Genomic DNA, 18528 nt, shown 5'->3' on the forward strand with positions numbered 1-18528 from the left:
TACTCCTCCTTATTGAAGTGCTTAAAACACGTAAATAATGGTGGGCACCAACTTCTAGTAATTGTATGGTATGAATATTGAAATTGTATTTATAAATCATAGAAAAATAAAATATGTGGTACAATTATCCACATGGTATTGTATTGTGGAATGGTTGCAACAAGATCTTCAAGTTATGGTCTAATTAAATATTTGAAAAATGCATTTTATAATAATATCGAAAATTAAATATCGACTTTGTGTCTATTTTGGAATATGGCTTTAAGAATTTTAATTTAGTTAACAAAAATTATTAGATAGATGGAAGGGATTTAACCTTCAAGGAATCTTTTAGATAATGATTGTGGGAAACATCCCATAAAATAAGAGCAATATGCAAATAAAGTAAGTATTCCATAAATATTACAATATTTGCTCAGAACTCCAACGAATGGGACAAGTCGGACGTTAGATCAACTGAAACCATTTGAGTTTTTGATTTGTAATCACCATTTGGTTGCCAATTCTTAGGAATAACGTTATTTGCAGTCACCCTTTTCTTGCCGGAAAGTGTTGTCAAACGAAGAGAAAAAGGAGCTTGGAGAGGGTCAGCACTATTCAGAGCCCAATCTACACCCCATACTTGCCTCATGTTTTGCCATGAATTAGAATTGGCCTGCACAAAATAAAAATGAAATGAATCCCTCATATAATCAGATATTCAAATAAATATAATATGAAGGATACGATACCTGTCGGAGCTCAACTTTTCCAAGACTACCATCTCCTCCTATATATTGAATAAATACAGAGAAATAATAATTATTGGCTCCCGCATCAACGTGGAAGTTAATATTCACTCCCGAATATTGGCAAGGTGTCCTGTACAACAAAGAGGAAGTGTTTCAGTCTCTGAATTATGTTTATCGTAGATTTCTGAAATCTACGATTTACATGAAAATATCTAATAAAAATAAATACATAATTTCAACTTTCGAATAATATAGGTATGACTCCAATTTTACGGAGATATGCATCTCTCCCGGGAATTGCAATGCTGTTAATAGCGGCACCGCTGAGATCAAAGTGTGTTTTGCCACCACCGCAGACTCCACCCTCTGGACATTCATCAGTAATATCCACAGCAGAGGGTTTTCAAGTGCAAACATCTTTCTTCGTGCACTTTACCTTTTTACACACAACTCTTGAGAATCCTCAAGAAAGTTATTAACGTTACTACTAAAAATCCAGCAACAGTTCAATCCATACTTTATAACAAGCTCCACAGCCTTTTCCGCGTTGGAATATCACTGGACTTCCTGCCGATACTATAGAATTGAAAGGGGGTTGTTTCACAATGCTTTGAAACCCAGAGGCGCCTCCTTGTTGAAAATTTGTGATAATTTCATAACAGAGAGACAAAAAAAATTGCTCTGTTTTTTACTTTGTTTTTAACACAGAAAACTGAAAAATCGTTTGGTCGAAACGGTGTTGCAGCAACGTAGTTTGGTATTGTAGCTTAACACAGAAAAATCGTTTGGTCGAAACGGTGTTGCAGCAACGTAGTTTGGTATTGTAGCAACGGTGGAACTAGTGTAACAGCAACGGTGACGGTGTAACAGCAACACGGAAAATAACTTGTATTTATTAAAAAATAAACTAACTATTATAGGTTCGTCCCTCTCTCTCAGCAAACAACCATAAAACAAATTATATTCAAAATATTTGCACTGCTGTGCATTTCAATATTCTGGAAGAATTTATCTTCACGCTGCTGCGTGCTCTCCTCTGCTCTTTATCATTCTTCAGCTGCTCTGTATCATTCTTCAGCTAACATTAAAACAGAACCCCTGTGTGATGTATTTATATGCTAAAACATATCTAATTTAAACAATAAAATAATACAAAACATCTTCTAATGTTTGTCTGTGAATTAAATGCAGCAAGGCGGTGATGCCTTCATCAAGTGATCAAGTCGGCAGTTGCAGGGGAATTCAATTCTGAGAGTTTAATGCACATTAATGTGCAAAATATCAGGCATGACTTTGATGCACCGAAGAGCATGGAGTATTTACTGCAAATTAAATTCCTTTCCAGTTGTTCATCGTTGCAGTTGGAATTAAATTCCAACACTCTCCCTTAATTTTAACTGCTGCATACCGAGACATTTCCTAAAATGATCAAAACCTTTTTTTGCTAATGGTTTTGTCAAGATGTCAGGTAGTTGATCCTCTATTCTACAGTGCTGCAAAACAATCTCACCATTGTTAATCAATTCACGTATGAAGTGAAATTTGGTGTCTATGTTCTTTGTTCTTTTATGAAAAACAGAGTTTTTAGACAATGCTATTGCTGAGCTATTGTCACAGTAAATGGTTGTGCCATTTTCTTATTCATGACACAAATATCTGAGAACTCTTCTCAGCCATACTACTTGGCATGCTGCTGCAGTTGCTGCCACATACTCTGCCTCTGTTGTTGACAAAGACACAACTGGTTGCTTCTTGGAAGCCCATGAGATGGCTCCCGATCCCATATGAAACACATATCCTGATGTGCTTTTCCTATCATCAACACTTCCAGCCCAATCACTGTCAGTGTAACGTGTCAACATGAAACTTTCAGAAGAGGAGTATAAAATATCAAACCCCTTCGTTCCATTCACATACCTTAGAATCCTCTTGGCTGTCTACCAATGAGTCTCTTTCGGTCTTTCCATAAATCTGGAAATTAAACTCACAACGTGCATAATGTCCGGACTACTTGCAGTCAAGTACATAAGGCTGCCAACTATGCTCTTGTCCAGTTTTGGATCAAAATATTTGTTGTTGTCTTCTTTGGTCAATTTCAACCCCACTACAGTTGGAGTCACAACTGCTTTGTTGTTCTGCATGTTAAATCTCTTCAACACTGCTTCTACATATTTATCTTGAGAAATGAAAACACCATTTTCACTTTGGTCTACTTCAATTCCAAGAAAATATCTTAAGAAGCCCAAGTCAGTCATTTCAAATTCACTTTTCATGCCTGCTTTAAAATCAGCAATGAAAGAAGCATCATTGCTAGTAAAAATCAGATCATCTACATATGAAACAACAATAATAATCTTATCGTCATTATGTTTTATGTAGAGTGTGGGTTCACCATCACACTTATCAAACCCATTCTCAATCAGATAAGCATCAATTCTGTTGTACCATGCTCTTGGAGCTTGCTTCAGCCCATAAAGAGCCTTCTTCAGTTTACAAACTTTATGCTCTTGGCCTTCAACTTCATAGCCCGGAGGTTGATCAACATAAACCTCTTCTTTTAATACTCCATTTAGGAATGCAGATTTAACATCCATCCGATAAATCTTCCATTTGTGTTGTGTTGCAATAGACAACACTGTTCTGACTGTTTCCATCCTTGCTACTGGTGCAAAGATTTCATCATAGTCTTTGCCTTATTGCTGCTTGTAGCCTTTCACAACAAGTCTTGCTTTGTGTCTGTCAATCCTGCCTTCAGCATTGCTTTTGGTCTTATAGACCCACTTAACTCCAATGGCATCTTTGCCTTCAGGGAGGTCCACCAACTCCCATGTTTTACTCTTCTCAATTGCACCAATTTCTTCATTCATTGCTTCAATCCATTTATCTTCATTTACAACATCTTCAAAATGGATTGGGTCATCAGTATGACAATACAAAGTGAATAATGAATTCAGACCGGTATTGTTACTTACCTCTCATTGTTCATAAATCTCATTCAGATTTCTGAATCTTGGTCTTCTTGGTGTGCTTGGAGTTCCATCCGAACTTGAGGGTATTTCGAATCCTTGTGGTGTGCTTGGAGAAGTACTTCCTTGACTTCTTAAAGCTGTTCGAATTCCAGCTTGTGGTGTGGTTTGTTGTACTTGCTGTGGTGGAGGAGGAGCCACCAAGGAAGGATTATTTGCTGTTGTCCCTTTCTCTTCTTCTTCATGAGACACAATTGTCTTCACGTTTACTGTTTTTTCTAAGCTTCCATCCCAAGCTTCATCTTCAATGAACTGCACATCTCTACTTACTATTAGCTTCTTGGTGGATGGATTATAGATTTTGTATGCTTTTGACTAATCACAATAGCCAATAAAGACACACTTCTCCCCCTTACTATCAAGCTTTTGCCTTAGCTCATTTGGTACATGTGCATATGCTACACAACCGAATACTCTCATGTGAGTGACAGTTTGTTTTTGACCACTCCATGCCTCTTCTGGTATTCTGTTCATGACAGCTTTAGTTGGGCATCTATTCAAAATGTAAACTGCGCAAGTAACAGCTTCTACCCAATACTCATGCGGCAAGTGTTTTTCCTTCAGCATACTTCTGACCATGTCAAGAATGGTCCTATTCTTTCTTTCAGCAACACCGTTTTGCTAAGGTGTATACCTTGTGGTGAACTGCTTTTGTATGCCATTCTCTCTACAAAAACACAGAAAGTATTGGGAGACGTACTCTCCTCTTCTATCTGTTCTGAGCACTTTGATATAATTCCCACACTGCTTTTCAACAAGAGTTTTGAAGTCGCGGAATTTCTCAAACACTTCACTCTTCTCTTTCAGCATATACACCCATGTTTTTCTGGTGTAATCACCAATGAAGGTTAAAACATATTTATTTCCAACAAATGATGGTATTTGCATCGGTCCGCACACATCAGAGTGAACAATTTCCAAGGGTGATTTTGCCCTTATACTCTTTCCTGCTGGAAAGCTTTCTTTGTGTTGCTTGCCCAATATGCAGCCTTCACAAAGGCTGTCTGGTTTCTCAACCAACGACAATCCCTTTACCATTCCCTTTCTGTGCAACAGATTCAGGCCTCCGAAATTGAGATGTCCAAATCTCAAATGCCACAACCAATTCACATCTTTCACTTGTTCCTGAAAGACTTCTTGTGTTACAGCCGTAATAGTTCTTCCTTCCTTCAAATCTACCCTGAGTTTGAGAGGAAACATTATATTGTTGGTCATCTGCACCTGTGCAATGATCTTCTTACTTGGAGGTATGTCTCTGATTGTACACGTATCATCTTTGAAGAACACGTTGTAACCTTTGTCTATGAGTTGTCCAATGCTCAAAAGATTACATTTCAGACCAGGTACATAGTATACCTCTGGCACAATCATCTGTTCTCCATTTTTTGCTCAAATACTGACTCTGCCCTTACCCTTGACAGTTATCTTATCATCAATCCCTGTTGTTACCTCAGATTTCACATTTTCATCCAGATTGGCAAACATTGCAATATTTCCACTCATGTGATTACTACAACCTGAGTCTAAGAACCAAAAATCTTCTTGTTTGTCTTGTGCTATGTTACATGTTAACAGCACGTTCTTTGGGTTCTTATCTTCTTCATTTACAAAATTAGCATTCTGCCTATTATTCATGTCACTTTGCTTTTTCCTACATTCATTGGCATAGTGCCCATATTTCTTACAATAATGACATTGGACTTTGGATTTGTCATACCTTTGTCCATGAGCTTGCTGTTTGCTTGAACCTTCAGCTTGGTTTTGATTGCAGCTCCTTCCTCTTGTGCTAGCAGGATAATTTCTGCCTCTGTTTTGGCTTCTTCCAGGACCTCTGTTATTTGCTCTGCCACGACCTCTTTTTTGGCCAAAAGACATCTCAGTCTTGAATGCTTGCTCAAATGAGGAATCTGTTCCTTTACTCAGTCTGTGTTCATGAGACAAAAGTGAAGCACTCAGCTCATCTACCATGAACTGTGAGAGACCTTTTGTTTCTTCTATTGCTACCACAATAGATTCAAACCTTGAGGGTAAACATCTCAAGATTTTCTCTAGAATCCTTCTATCTTCAAGAATCTCACCATGAGATCTTATCTGGGTTATCAAGCCAATAACCTGAGTGAAGAATGAATCTATTGTATCAGATTCCTTCATGCTGAGATTTTCAAAGTCTCTCCTCAACATCTGCAACTTTGGAGTCTTCACCTTCTCCATGCCTTGATAGGCAGTTTTGAGAATATCCCATGCCTCCTTAGATTTTGTTGCTGCAGCAATCTGCAGAAAAACACTTTCATGTAATGATTGGAAGAGGAAAAAGAGGGCTTTTGCATCCTTCTTTCTGTCACCCTTCAACTGGTCTCTTTCTGCTACTGTCAAAGCAACCAGTGCTGTTGCATCTGCAGGTACATCATAGCCAGTTTCAACCAGCTCCCATAGTCCTTGAGAAGCAAACAATGCTTTCATTGTTATGGACCAATAACTGTGATTTTTCCCATTAAACTGTGGCAGTTGGAAATTTGTCAAACCTGTTCCAACATCTACCATTTTAACCTGTATTGGTAAAGAAGAGATATTGACTGTAAAATGAAAACAAGCAAAAAACTTTCTCTGCTGGAAAAAAATCTGCTCAACAAGCTTCTTACAGCTCCTACAGTGAAAAACAAGCTCTGTTTTTTACTCACTGAGTGCCTAGACCAGCTCTGATACCATGTTGAAAATTTGTGATAATTTTATAACAGACAGACAAAAAATGCTCTGTTTTTGACTCTGTTTTTAACACAGAAAACTGAAAAATCGTTTGCTGGAAACGGTGTTGCAGCAACATAGTTTGGTGTTGCAGCAACGGTGGAACTAGTGTAACAGCAACGGTGACAGTGTAACAGCAACAGGAAAAATAACTTGTATTTATTAAAAAATAAACTAATTGTTACAGGTTCGTCCCTCTCTCTCAGCAAACAACCATAAAACAAATTACATTCAAAATATTTGCACTGCTGTGCATTTCAATATTCTCGAAGAATTTATCTTCATGTTGTTGCATGCTCTCCTCTGCTCTGTATCATTCTTCAACTGCTCTGTATCATTCTTCAGCTAACATTAAAACAAAATTGTTGTGTGATGTATTTATATGCTAAAACATATCTGATTTAAACAATAAAATAATACAAAATATCTTCTAATGTTTATCTATGAATTAAATGCAGCAAGATGGTGATGCCTTCATCAGGTGATCAAGTCGGCGGTTGCAGGGGAATTCAATTCTGAGAGTTTAATGCACATTAATGTGTAAAATATCAGGCGTGACTTTGATGCACCGAATAGCCTCAAGTATTTACTACAAATTAAATTCCTTTCCAGTTGTTCATCGTTGCAGTTGGAATTAAATTACAACACTCCTATCAAAGAAAATTTAAACAATTTTAATTTTAATGATCGTGAATGGTAGAATAAATTTTCTCTATTTCTGAATTTAAATTTAATATACAATATATTTTTATATAAATCTAATATATAATATATGTTGTGGATTGCAGATTCCAAAAATATAAACAAATATCATTACAAATTCCGGATTACAAAAAACTAATATGATTAAAAAGACTCATTACAATTACCTTCACTCCCAGCACCATATACATCTCCATACCAAGTAGCAGTGGCCGTCTTCCAGCCATCAGTGGCTGCTTCGGAGCGCAAGAATAGAGAGGTGAGAAGTACATGAATTAGAGAAGTAAAGGAAAGTCTTATTTTGGATGCCATAGAAGTAGACAACATAGACTGAGCTTCGAGAAACTACATTGAACCAGAATCAAAGAATGTGAGAATTTTTCCACTGGAGCATCTCAAGCCAAGCCAAGCCAAGCCCCCAACTGAAAATGGATGGAAAGAAGTCCCCAAGTCCAAATGTATGGCAATTCTATCTTGCGCAGTACCTCTTTTATAATAAGAAAACAAATCAAGCAAATACATTTGTTTCCCAAAAACCAGGAACAAAGTGCAATTAATAGCATTCAATTATCATAAGAGCTCTAACAGTAGTCCGCTCTAGCGATAGGATGGCTCTATCAATTTACCCAATGGCTCAACCAGCACGTTTAGTTATCTAGGATAAAAGGATAAACAATTAAAAAAATCAATGTAATAATGCTAAGTAAATATGTGGTGCACTAAGCTAAGGATTGGTTAAGTGATTTTATCTTATCTATTTAAATAACATTTTATTCTTATCCAATAAATAAAATGAATGCGACAACAAATCATTTGCCTAACACCATGATGATTAATATTTACCATACAACCATTAGCTTAACACATGATACTTCATATTTACCATATAACCAATTCCAAATATTCTTATGCCAACCGAATCCACATTTAACCAATTAAGTTTGCACAGTGGAGTTTGATGGAACTGGACCACGTATCCTCTCTCGATTCTATTTTCTTGGTGTCACTAGATTATACGAAACTTCGGTTAGCAAAACTAAATTTTCAAATAAACATTTAATATTTAGAGTGATGGAATATATTATTGTATCATAATCGAAATTCTCTTCGTTTTGAAAAGTCTAAAAATCGAAACGTTCTTAATATCTTTATCTTAATAATTGATTTAGATTTTTTTTGTTTGTTTTATATTTGGGCAACCATCAAAATATTTGATTTACAGATCTAAATTTAAGAGATGAAATCTTAGCAGGGTTAAGTTAAGCCAACTCGTTCTTATGCTTTTAGTTATTCATTTGATGTGAAACTACGTTAATAATGGGTGGGCTGATGTTGCATGGTATTTTTATACTATATATTTAAAATATTTGTATGTATATACTTTTATATCTCCATATATATCTATCTCTCCTATCCTCCCTCTTTCTATCTCTCGCTTCTTCTTTCTCTCTCATCCTACATCTATATCTCTATTTTCCTATGTCTCTTCTTCTTTGTCTCTCTATCTCATCCCAAAAAATTACACACTCTCTACCCATATCTATCTCTCTCCCTACCTCCTTCTCATCTCTCTCTCTCTCTCTCCACGTTTCTGTGGTTGTGTCTTTCTTCTTCCCTCCCTCTCTCCCCTCCTCCAACTAAATCTCTCTCTCAAGTACTCTCCCTCCTTTTCTCTCCCACCTCCCTCATCCTTTCTCTTTCTCTCTCTAACTTTGTCACTATCTCCCTCCCTCTCTCCTCCTCTCTCCCCCCTCAATATTTGTCTCCCTCTCTCTATATTCCCCTTGTTTCCCTTGCTCTATCTTCTCCTTCTCTATATCTTCTCTCCTTCTCTCCTCTCTCCCTTAGTATTTATTTGTCTCTCCTTTTTCACTCCCCCTCTCTCTACACCTATATCTATCTATGTCTTTGTTCTTCCCTCCTTCTCTCTCTCCTATCCTCTCTCTCTCTCCCTCTCTCTTTTCCTTCCAACTTGCTCACTATCTTCCCTCTCTCCCCTCCAAATTCATCTTTTTATCTCCCTCCCTCTCCTTCTAAACCCCCTCCTCTCTCTCCCTTTTTCTAACACCTCCCTCTCTATGTCTCCCTGCCATCTCTCTCTCTCTCTCTCTCTCTCTCTTTTCTCTGCATCTCTTTTTGCCTCTATCCCCCTCCATCCGTATGATCGAGAATTGTCACTATGTGCAATCAATAATATATGTAAGCTCTAATATAATAATGCTTATAATGGATACTAGCATTTGCACATGATGTTGCAAAGGAAACGTCGTAAGGCACAGAGTGTGGAAGAATAGGGACATGTGAATGGGCATTGTTGAAAGCAAGGGTGGATGATAATGAGTTGCAATTGAAATTGTTAGTTATGTGTATGCTGAATATAGGTATTTTGTAAATAATAGTGTGTAGAAGAATAGTGACATGTGAATGGATATTGTTGAAAGAAAGGGTGGATGATATTGAGTTACACTTGAAACTGTTAGTTATGTGTGTTTTGAATATGGATAAGTAATAGTAGTGCATAGAAGAATAGCAACATGTGAATGGACATTCTTGAAAGCAAGGGTGGATGATAATGAGTTATAGTTAATGTCATATAGAGGTTATCCATTATTCATGTAGCAATTGTTGTTTATGTGAACATGTTATTGTACATTATTTTAAGTTTTTTTTTTATATTTGGAGATTTCGTTTTTCCATATGTAACATATTTAAGAATGAATTGTCACTTTTAAAGAGGGCACACAAGGTTGCTAGCTATCACAAAATATTCCACTGACTATAAATATGATTTTATTTGTTGTATAACTCGATTTACCATCGTGAGAGTAAAAATTAGATGTCCTTTTCCTACTACATGGTTCTGTCAACTAGGGGTTTCCAAAAATACAAGTCAATTCCATCAAACTCCTCGTTGAAATCAAACTCTCGATGAAATTCTCGTAAATATAGGGATGCACAAATTCCTTAATGAACAATCTTCACTCGAGGGAAGTAGCTAAGTCCTATGGACTATTTTATGATTGAGAATGTTGTTGTATTCAATGCTTTACTAGCTATAATGGCTGCTAAAGTGGCAACAATGATCATTGACCAATACATAGGCTATGGTATTTCTTTGTAAAATGTAGAGCCTATGTCCCTTGGGTTTTTCATCAAATAAACCGCCTGTCTCGTATATGTGATAAGTAGAGATGGGTAAACCAACACACAGAAAGCAGGCTGCAACAAAAAACCCAAATTTCTCATTATGTTACTAAAACTTAAGGAGGATGAAGCTCATAGGTATGATGAAATACTAATAATTCTGTCTTTGACATATACCTTGGACCTAGATTGATTTCCTATTGAAATGACCCAAGTCTGCAAACATGGCCTCGACACCTAGATCTAGTCAAAACAAAGAACTGATGTTAGTGTTTATATTTGTACAGCTTTAGCATAATTAATTGGGATGAAGTTATGAACTCTGTTTGAGAAAATCATTGGTATGGATTTATCAATTGAGTTAGAAAACAATTCCAAGTATACTATTTGATACTTGGAGGTGAGAACATGAAGCTAACTTTACTTGTACTGAGTTTTTGAAAAAGGAACAGTAGTAACAGGATAAAAAATGACACGAGTACAACAACACCTGCTTGAGTTAACATACGAAAACATAAATTATGTCAGGAAGTGGGATGCCATAATTCACATTATACACACAGATGATATCATGTTTATGATAGGGAGCTGCATCCCTCCTTCAAATAAACTAATCCATACTGAAAAACTTGATTACATCCCAATATACTCATGGAAGCCAAGCTAATAGTGTCTACTTTGCATTCGTGTATCATCTTACCTTGGCTCATGTTACTGTTCCTTGACTGAATTCCTTGCATAGCTGACAACACTACAGGATTAAAAAAAGCATCATAATTTGGAACAAAATCAACATGTGTGATGGATCATTGAGTTGAGGTGCCAAGCTGATACTAGTTTGACATGAAAGAACTTTTTGAGATTCATTTATGGGAAGACCTAATATTTCAATAATCAGCACTCCAACCAATCACCATACAAGTGCCCATCATAACAACAATCAAAAAAAAAAAATATAAGTCGTTGCACTCTTCTCAAGCAATTCCTTTGTCCTCGAGTTGATAGCCTTTCCACCATTTTGCGTACTGAAAAAATTCAATTTAGTATCTGATGCAAGGCGCATGAATTGCTTGCCAGTGCTTTTTTCAAGGTTGACAACCCCTGTATTATTTGCCAATTCAAGCTATTGCAATTCCTCATCTACACAGTAGTTACTTTCTGCCACTGTATTTCTTCTTGCATAACTTTTGTCATGTGAGGAGGAATGAGTTCCTCTAAGCTTGAGATAATCTTTTATGCTTTCAACAACCTAGTTGATAAAGTGAAATCCTTCCATGTTTGGGGCATCTTTGTAACCATATTGGGCTATGCATTTAAATACACCCTTTGGCTCTAGTTTTCCAACCATATATATCTCTAACAAAAGCACTATCTTGACTTGAATGCTTCTTATGGTGACAATGACAAGAACTTCAAGCAAAGACCCCAAATTCTTTACATAATTCTCAATAATCGGTGGTAAGCCTGAAATAAGCTCACTGGAGAAGAAACAAATTCCTGGTACACGTGAATTCACCCTCGCAAGCAATCCATTCAAACCTTCTATGCTAAGTTTTCTCTGTGCTAAATATTTATACTTTTTTTGCCTTCCATAGTTCCAAGAGAACATCATGGTCAGAAAAATTGTTGCAATTAGGAAGGGACACCAACCTCCCTATGGTATAGATGATATATAAACGCCTTCAGAGATAGCAAAAAACTGAGTGAAGGGTAGTATAAGGAAAATATTTTGTGTAAACGATGTCCTGTGCACTATTTGTAATAGATCATCCTTCAAATATTCTCACCGGTGAAGGAAACAAGTTTTTTCAAGTCCCAAAAGTCAATAAAAGCAACATATTATCCATAAAACAATGCAAAGGTTTCTATCTTCCTATATTTTACATCACAACTAAGCATCAAAGGCTGGCACTTCCAAAGGAGCGTGATCAATTCTTCTTAAAATTTGCCACAACCAAAACAACACCATCAAGACCAGTAATAATATAGGTAAGAAAAATAAATTATCTAACCCTATATATGCTATTATTCTCCGTTGGTAATCCATAAGTGGTGAATTTTCAAGAGTTGATGCATATTCAAGCAGCAAGCTAGCCAATGTTGTCAATTTGCTGTAAAACACTTGGTAGACAAACTTTGAATCTCAAATTCACCAAACAATGAGCAGGATAAAATAGCTCTAATTATCTCCATATAGCCCAGTGCACATATCCACTTTCAAAATTGAAGTAAATTGAAAACACTCTCAAAACTTTTACCTCTTCCAAAACATAATTTAAAAACACGTTGTGACATCTTGTCCATCTTTTACCTATCTAATGATAACCTAAAAATAATAGAACTTTGGTAATCTTCTACTACAACGCCAAGATTTCAAATCATGATTCATATGTATGCTCTATATACACTTAAAGGTCATGCATGCTCATTAGTCTCCACCTTAGATTGATGAGAAACATGTCTGCTAAATAAAAGCATAAATAATCTACCATAAATTTATAAATGAATGCATATTTAAAACATGGTAAATGCTTACAATTTTCATTATATACTAAATATTAGTACATTATGATATGAAATAAGGCAAAAATTTTCATCCCTGTGGTGGAAAATAAGGCCTGAACTCAATGAAAGTATCTATGGAGTATTCTTTGCCAATTCAAGCTATTACAATTCCTCATCTACACAGTAGTTACTTTCTGCCATTGTATTTCTGCTTGCATAACTTCTGCCATGTGAGGAGGAATGAGTTCCTCTAAGCTTGAGATAATCCTTTATGCTTTCAACAACTTGGTTGATAAATTCAAATCCTTCCATGTTTGGGGCATCTTTGTAACCATATTGGGCTATGCATTTATATACACCCTTTGGCTCTAGTTTTCCAACCATAAATCTCTCTGACAAAAGCACTGTCTTGACTGGAACCCTTCTTATGGTGACAATGACAAGAAATTCAAGCAGAGACCCCACATTCTTTACATAATGCTCAATAATGGGTGGTAAGCTAGAAAGAAGGTCACTGCAAAAAAAACAAATTCCTGGTACACGTCAATTCACCCTGGCAAGCAATCCATTCAAACCTTTTATGCTGAGTTTTTTTCGTGCTAAATATTTATACTTTCATGAAACAGTTGTTACAAAATATCAATCTAGCAAAATTGGGCATGTCTAAAGATTGTATAAGGTTCTGAAGTGTAATGGTTCAGATCTAAGCATAGGGTTAGGGTCTAGTAGCCAGATAACCAAACATTAGACTTCAGAGGAAAACCAGGTCAGGCATTTGAAATCCCCCTTCAGATATTCTTATACATCACTATCAGATTTGCATCTGGAAAGGCAGGTAGCCCGCGAGGAGCACGAACTCTACAGGACCAGATGTTGGCCTTGGTTGCGTCGTATCCCTTCTTGGTAATCACCTGCGGTGAAACATATGATAGTGCACTGTACACTGTGTGGAGAAGGTCATCCTGTATGAAATGCTCCCACAAAGCACTGAGGCTAAAGTCGGTGACCTTCATATCACCATTTTCATCTAAAACCTGGTTCTCCGACTTCCGGTGATATGAACCCCGACTGTGGTAGAAATCGACCGGGCTAATCAACTGCTGAAAATATTTTTTGCTTCCTCTTCCTTCAGTTTTCCCTTCTCTGCAACCAGATTGAAGAGTTGGATGCTTGAGTTCGCAGACAGGTCTTTACTTATGCAAATCGAATACCTACCTACCTACAACAATTCGTAACTACTTTTTTGTGATCGAATAGTTCAGCCTTTCTCAATCGTCTAACATATAATCTAATGGTATCTAAAGGTGATAGGTAGACACTAAGGGGAGTTGATTTCAGAGGGAAATTCCTTACGGAGTAAAAATTAATATGTCTCATTTGAAAATATGAATAAATTTAATAATAATAAAAAGTCAATATAAGTTATAAATTTTTTTTTAGTATGTAACATTAAGTAAAATTAGGATTTATTTAGAATATGTTAATAACAAAAAAAACCATAAAAGTAGACAACATCCATAACTAAAATATTTTAATTGTTATTTTAAGTAAAATATTTTAATTTCATATATGTATATTTATATGGTTTCAAAAAATGTTGTGGTTGGAAAGTTTTAAAGCAATTTTACTATTTTTCATTTTCATCCTTTTGCATGGATAGTTTTGATTAATTTTACCTAAAATAGAACAAATAATTGTTAAAATGTATTCTCTACAATCTAAATGTTCAAATGAAGTTTTCAAGTTGTTTAATCTATTTAAGAATTCAAAAATAAAATTTAATATATATATTAATGATCTTTGATGGTCATGTTTGGGTTTTCCATTTATTTTTCTGATTTCTCTGAGGCTGCGGCTGCGGCTTCACGCTATTCAGCTTCACGCTCTGCGGCTGCGGCTTCACGCTCTGCGGCTCTGCACCTCAGGCTGAGATTTACGAGTGATGAGTAACTAGTTATGCAGGGTATTTCTGCTAATGCGAATCCTCTCTTCCATTTGTGTGAGTGATCGGCGTGCGTACTTTGCTTGATTGCGTGATCCATCGACCTGATTGGGTATTTCACGGAGCACAAAGATCGTCGGATCGGCGAAGAATGATTCAGAGACAGCTCGTTGTCATTTTGGTGGCCTGCTCCTAAGAACCATAGTAGGTATTTTCAGAGTTGTGAACGGCTAATCCATTAAGTAGGCATGTGGTTTTTAATAATTCTGATCTGAAATTTTGAGTGAATAAGTTTTTTACACATTTTGCATTCTAGATCTAATCTTCTGGGGCTAGATCTAGATATAGGCGGCTAAGTTCTAGATCTAATCTTCTGCGGCTAGATATAGATCTAATCTTATCTTCTACCTTATTTCTTTGTGGCTGGGGTCTACAAGAAAGTAAAATATGGCTCTTAGCTTCGCGAAAATAGTTGCTGGCTCATCCGCTTCTAGAGGGAAAGCTCCTGCCCATATCGTGAGTCAAGCCCCAGCTCCAACTGTCCAGGTGGTCCAAGCCTCACTCGATGAGGCTTTGAAGTTTTCTGAAAGTGCCCTAATCTACCGGTTTAATGGTTTTTGGCCGTGGCTGACAACTCTCCATAATTGGATCTCAGAGGTATGGAAGCTTGTCATTTCTGATGAAATTAATATCTACCCCTGTGCTAGGGGTTTCTTTATAGTAGATTTTGAAAATCCTGAAAGCAGACAATGTATTCTAGATTCTGGCCCTTGGTTTTGGGAAAAATCAGGCCTATTCATGAAGCCATGGAACCCATCATTCGATCCCTCCAGAGCATTCATAACCTCAGCACCAGTTTGGGTGAGATTGCCAAGCCTACCCTTGCATCTCTGGAATCTCTCCTCGCTAAAAGCCGTTGGAAATGCGATTGGGAAATTTTACTGTAGGTGCCCAGGAACAGAGGAATATGCCAGAACCACCTATGCACGAATTTGTGTGGAAATGGACTTCAGCGCCAGATTCCTAGCTGAAATAAACCTAACAAGTGAAGACTATGTGTGGAACCCGAAACTCAATTATGAAAGTGTCCACTTCAGATGTCGATCTTGCTTTGAGACAGGCCATCTAGCCAAAAATTGCCCAAAAGCCTCCCAGAAAAACTCTGCTAGAAAAAACCACCACAAATCTACATGGTGGGAAGGAGCACAAAAAGAACACTACACTGTCATCAAAGAAGAATACTCTAGAGAAAATTCTGAATCACAAGAAATCGGGCAAGAAAGAAATGAGTCTCAAGACAAGCAGGGAGAAAGCCCCGCCCAACAAATCAAAAGCTATGAGATTCAAATACCGCACAAAATAAATTTTCATTTAACAGCAAAGCAGATCTCCTAGACGAAACTTCTTCTCTGACTATCTTCAAAAGGACGAACACAATAGATCACGAAGCTAAGACACCAATGTCCCAAGAACCAGAAGAGATGAAGGAGATGCAAGATAAAGGAAGTTGGAAGACCGTAGAGAAAAAAAGAAAGCTATAGCACCAATCTCGCCAAGGAAGACGAGGAGCTAGATAATTAAAAACTAAGAAAATTGTAGGTCCGATAGACCAATTGAATATTTGTTTGTTTATGTCGCTGACAAAACCACTATAATCGTTGATGTAACGGAGATTATCCTACTGACACAACCATGTGCCCTGACGTTTGGCACTTGAAGGGATTATTAAGGATCACAATAAGCACATCTGACATCGAAGGTATTAATAAGCACATCTGACATCGAAGGGATTATTCGAAGAACAAGTAACCGTTACTCTAATATTTTAAGTAAAATTCGAAAATATCTTAAAAATTCAAGATGTTTTTATTTTTAAATATTTTTAAAATTTAATATTATATTAAATTTAAAAATTTAAAAATATAAAAATCCTGTATATTTCAATATAAATTATATGAAAGAAACTGGTTGCCTATACAACACGAAATACTTAGTGATACTAAAATTCGTTGGGTAAAGATGAGATTAAGGACTTAATGACATTTAAAGGAATGAATGTCTATGTAAAGAATTACTATGAAGGAAAAATATCGTTGAATGTATTTCTCATTTTCCTAGTATTTCTTATGCAGATTGAGGATGAACAACATCAGCTAATCGAGTGTTGAGTATGGATTGTGTTGAGTATGGATTTAGTTGTTTGACAGTGTTATGCGATGACATTTTTGTGGGAATTTATGTAGATAGTTGAAATCACATAGTTTTGTAATTTTAATTAAAATTCTATCAATTTTATTAAAATACTTCAAACATGTTTTCTAATTTTAATCAAAATTTTTATTAATTTTATTAAAATACTTCAATTATGTCTGTGATTCATTATCAGTAAAACTACCGTGAAGGTTTGTGAGTTTTTGAAAGCCAAAAATAGGCACCATTGAATTTTATTTGGATCACGATTAGTTACAATGAGCAATTATTTGCGAGAATATATTTAATTTGTATGTTAGGGTTTTCCAGTATGTTGAAAACAAGAATATATTTAATACCACTATGCATGCAGCAATTCTTATGTTATGAGCTTTGAAATCATTAAAAGTTTGAGACTATTATGTTATGAGCTTTGAAATCATTAAATGTTTGAGACTGTTAGTTTTCATCTTTGCAACAATTAAGAAATAGGTGTCATGATGATAAGTACTTTTTTTGTAAGTATTTGTGATAAATATAAAAAAAAATTACTGAAACCAAAAGTATTTGTGATAAATATAATTATTTTTTTCCTGAAACCATGTATCAATCATCTAGAAATTTAAATTTAGAAAATTTGATATACAACTTAATGTATAATATTATTCCTTTTTCAACTTATTAATATTTCTCTACTCCCATCTCTGGCAACTTTGGCAGAGACACCATTTTCAACTTTGACAAAGACACCATGGCCAGTTAAATCCATTTTTTGCAAACAGCCCTGCACCATGTTTTTCGCCTTTATTACTCTATGAAATCGACACTTTCATTCAATGGGAGGAGATGAGTATTCGAATACTGAACTGGGGCTACCAGATGGTGATCTCATCGCTTTGACTGGGAAGATTAAAAATATGGCTAATAATAACCTCAATTCAGAAGAAACTAACATTGTAGTTCAGCTCAAGGAAAAGATAAGGATCAATTGTGTCATAAAGTTTCTAGAAGAAGAAATCAGATTAAAAGAAAAAATAGAAAATAAAATTAGGTCTGCAGGATGAAAAATCAGACCGGTTCAAATTAATTGCATAACTGCATTCAGATAAGAAGGGCAAATTAATTTCATAATTGCATTTTGAAGCACAGCATGGTGACATATTTAAATATCTCTGATGTTGAGTAAAAAAATATCTAATTGAGCCAAAAAGCTCATTCTAGAACATAGTTTGAAAGCTATATACAAGTACGTCTATGTTTGGAATTGAGTTGTGTCTTTCCTATTTATTCTGCTACCCATCAGCATTATGGCCTTTGTCTGCACCACCACAACACAAAAAATATTTCAATCCAAATCTTTCTTTACCAATTACAAAAAAAAAATCTCAGCGAATTTGATATTGCAAGCACTCCAATGAAATATAATAAAATCCACAAAATAAGCATAAAATCCTTCATGTGCAAGAATGCTATGCCACCTTATGTGCAGATACATGGTAAACATTTACTTTCCCTGCACAGAAATTTGTGAGAAGGGAGAAAGGGG

The 18528-nt window shown here is 36.0% G+C and overlaps 1 protein-coding gene across 1 annotated transcript; it reads right to left on the bottom strand.

The window, feature by feature from the left end:
- Positions 1-415: 415 nt before the first annotated feature.
- On the bottom strand, positions 416-7513 carry LOC149263653 (expansin-B17-like). Its single transcript, XM_089389556.1, has 3 exons — positions 7369-7513; positions 994-1097; positions 416-655 (listed from the first exon to the last, which is right to left on the bottom strand). Exons 1-3 carry the CDS (start codon positions 7511-7513, stop codon positions 416-418), a joined length of 489 nt encoding a protein of 162 aa, XP_089245682.1.
- Positions 7514-18528: the final 11015 nt, after the last annotated feature.

The sequence above is a fragment of the Pinus tabuliformis genome, chromosome 6 (assembly GCF_031772625.1).
Source record: "Pinus tabuliformis cultivar Carrire ecotype Pingquan chromosome 6, CPIR1, whole genome shotgun sequence".
NCBI classification, from domain to species: domain Eukaryota; kingdom Viridiplantae; phylum Streptophyta; class Pinopsida; order Pinales; family Pinaceae; genus Pinus; species Pinus tabuliformis.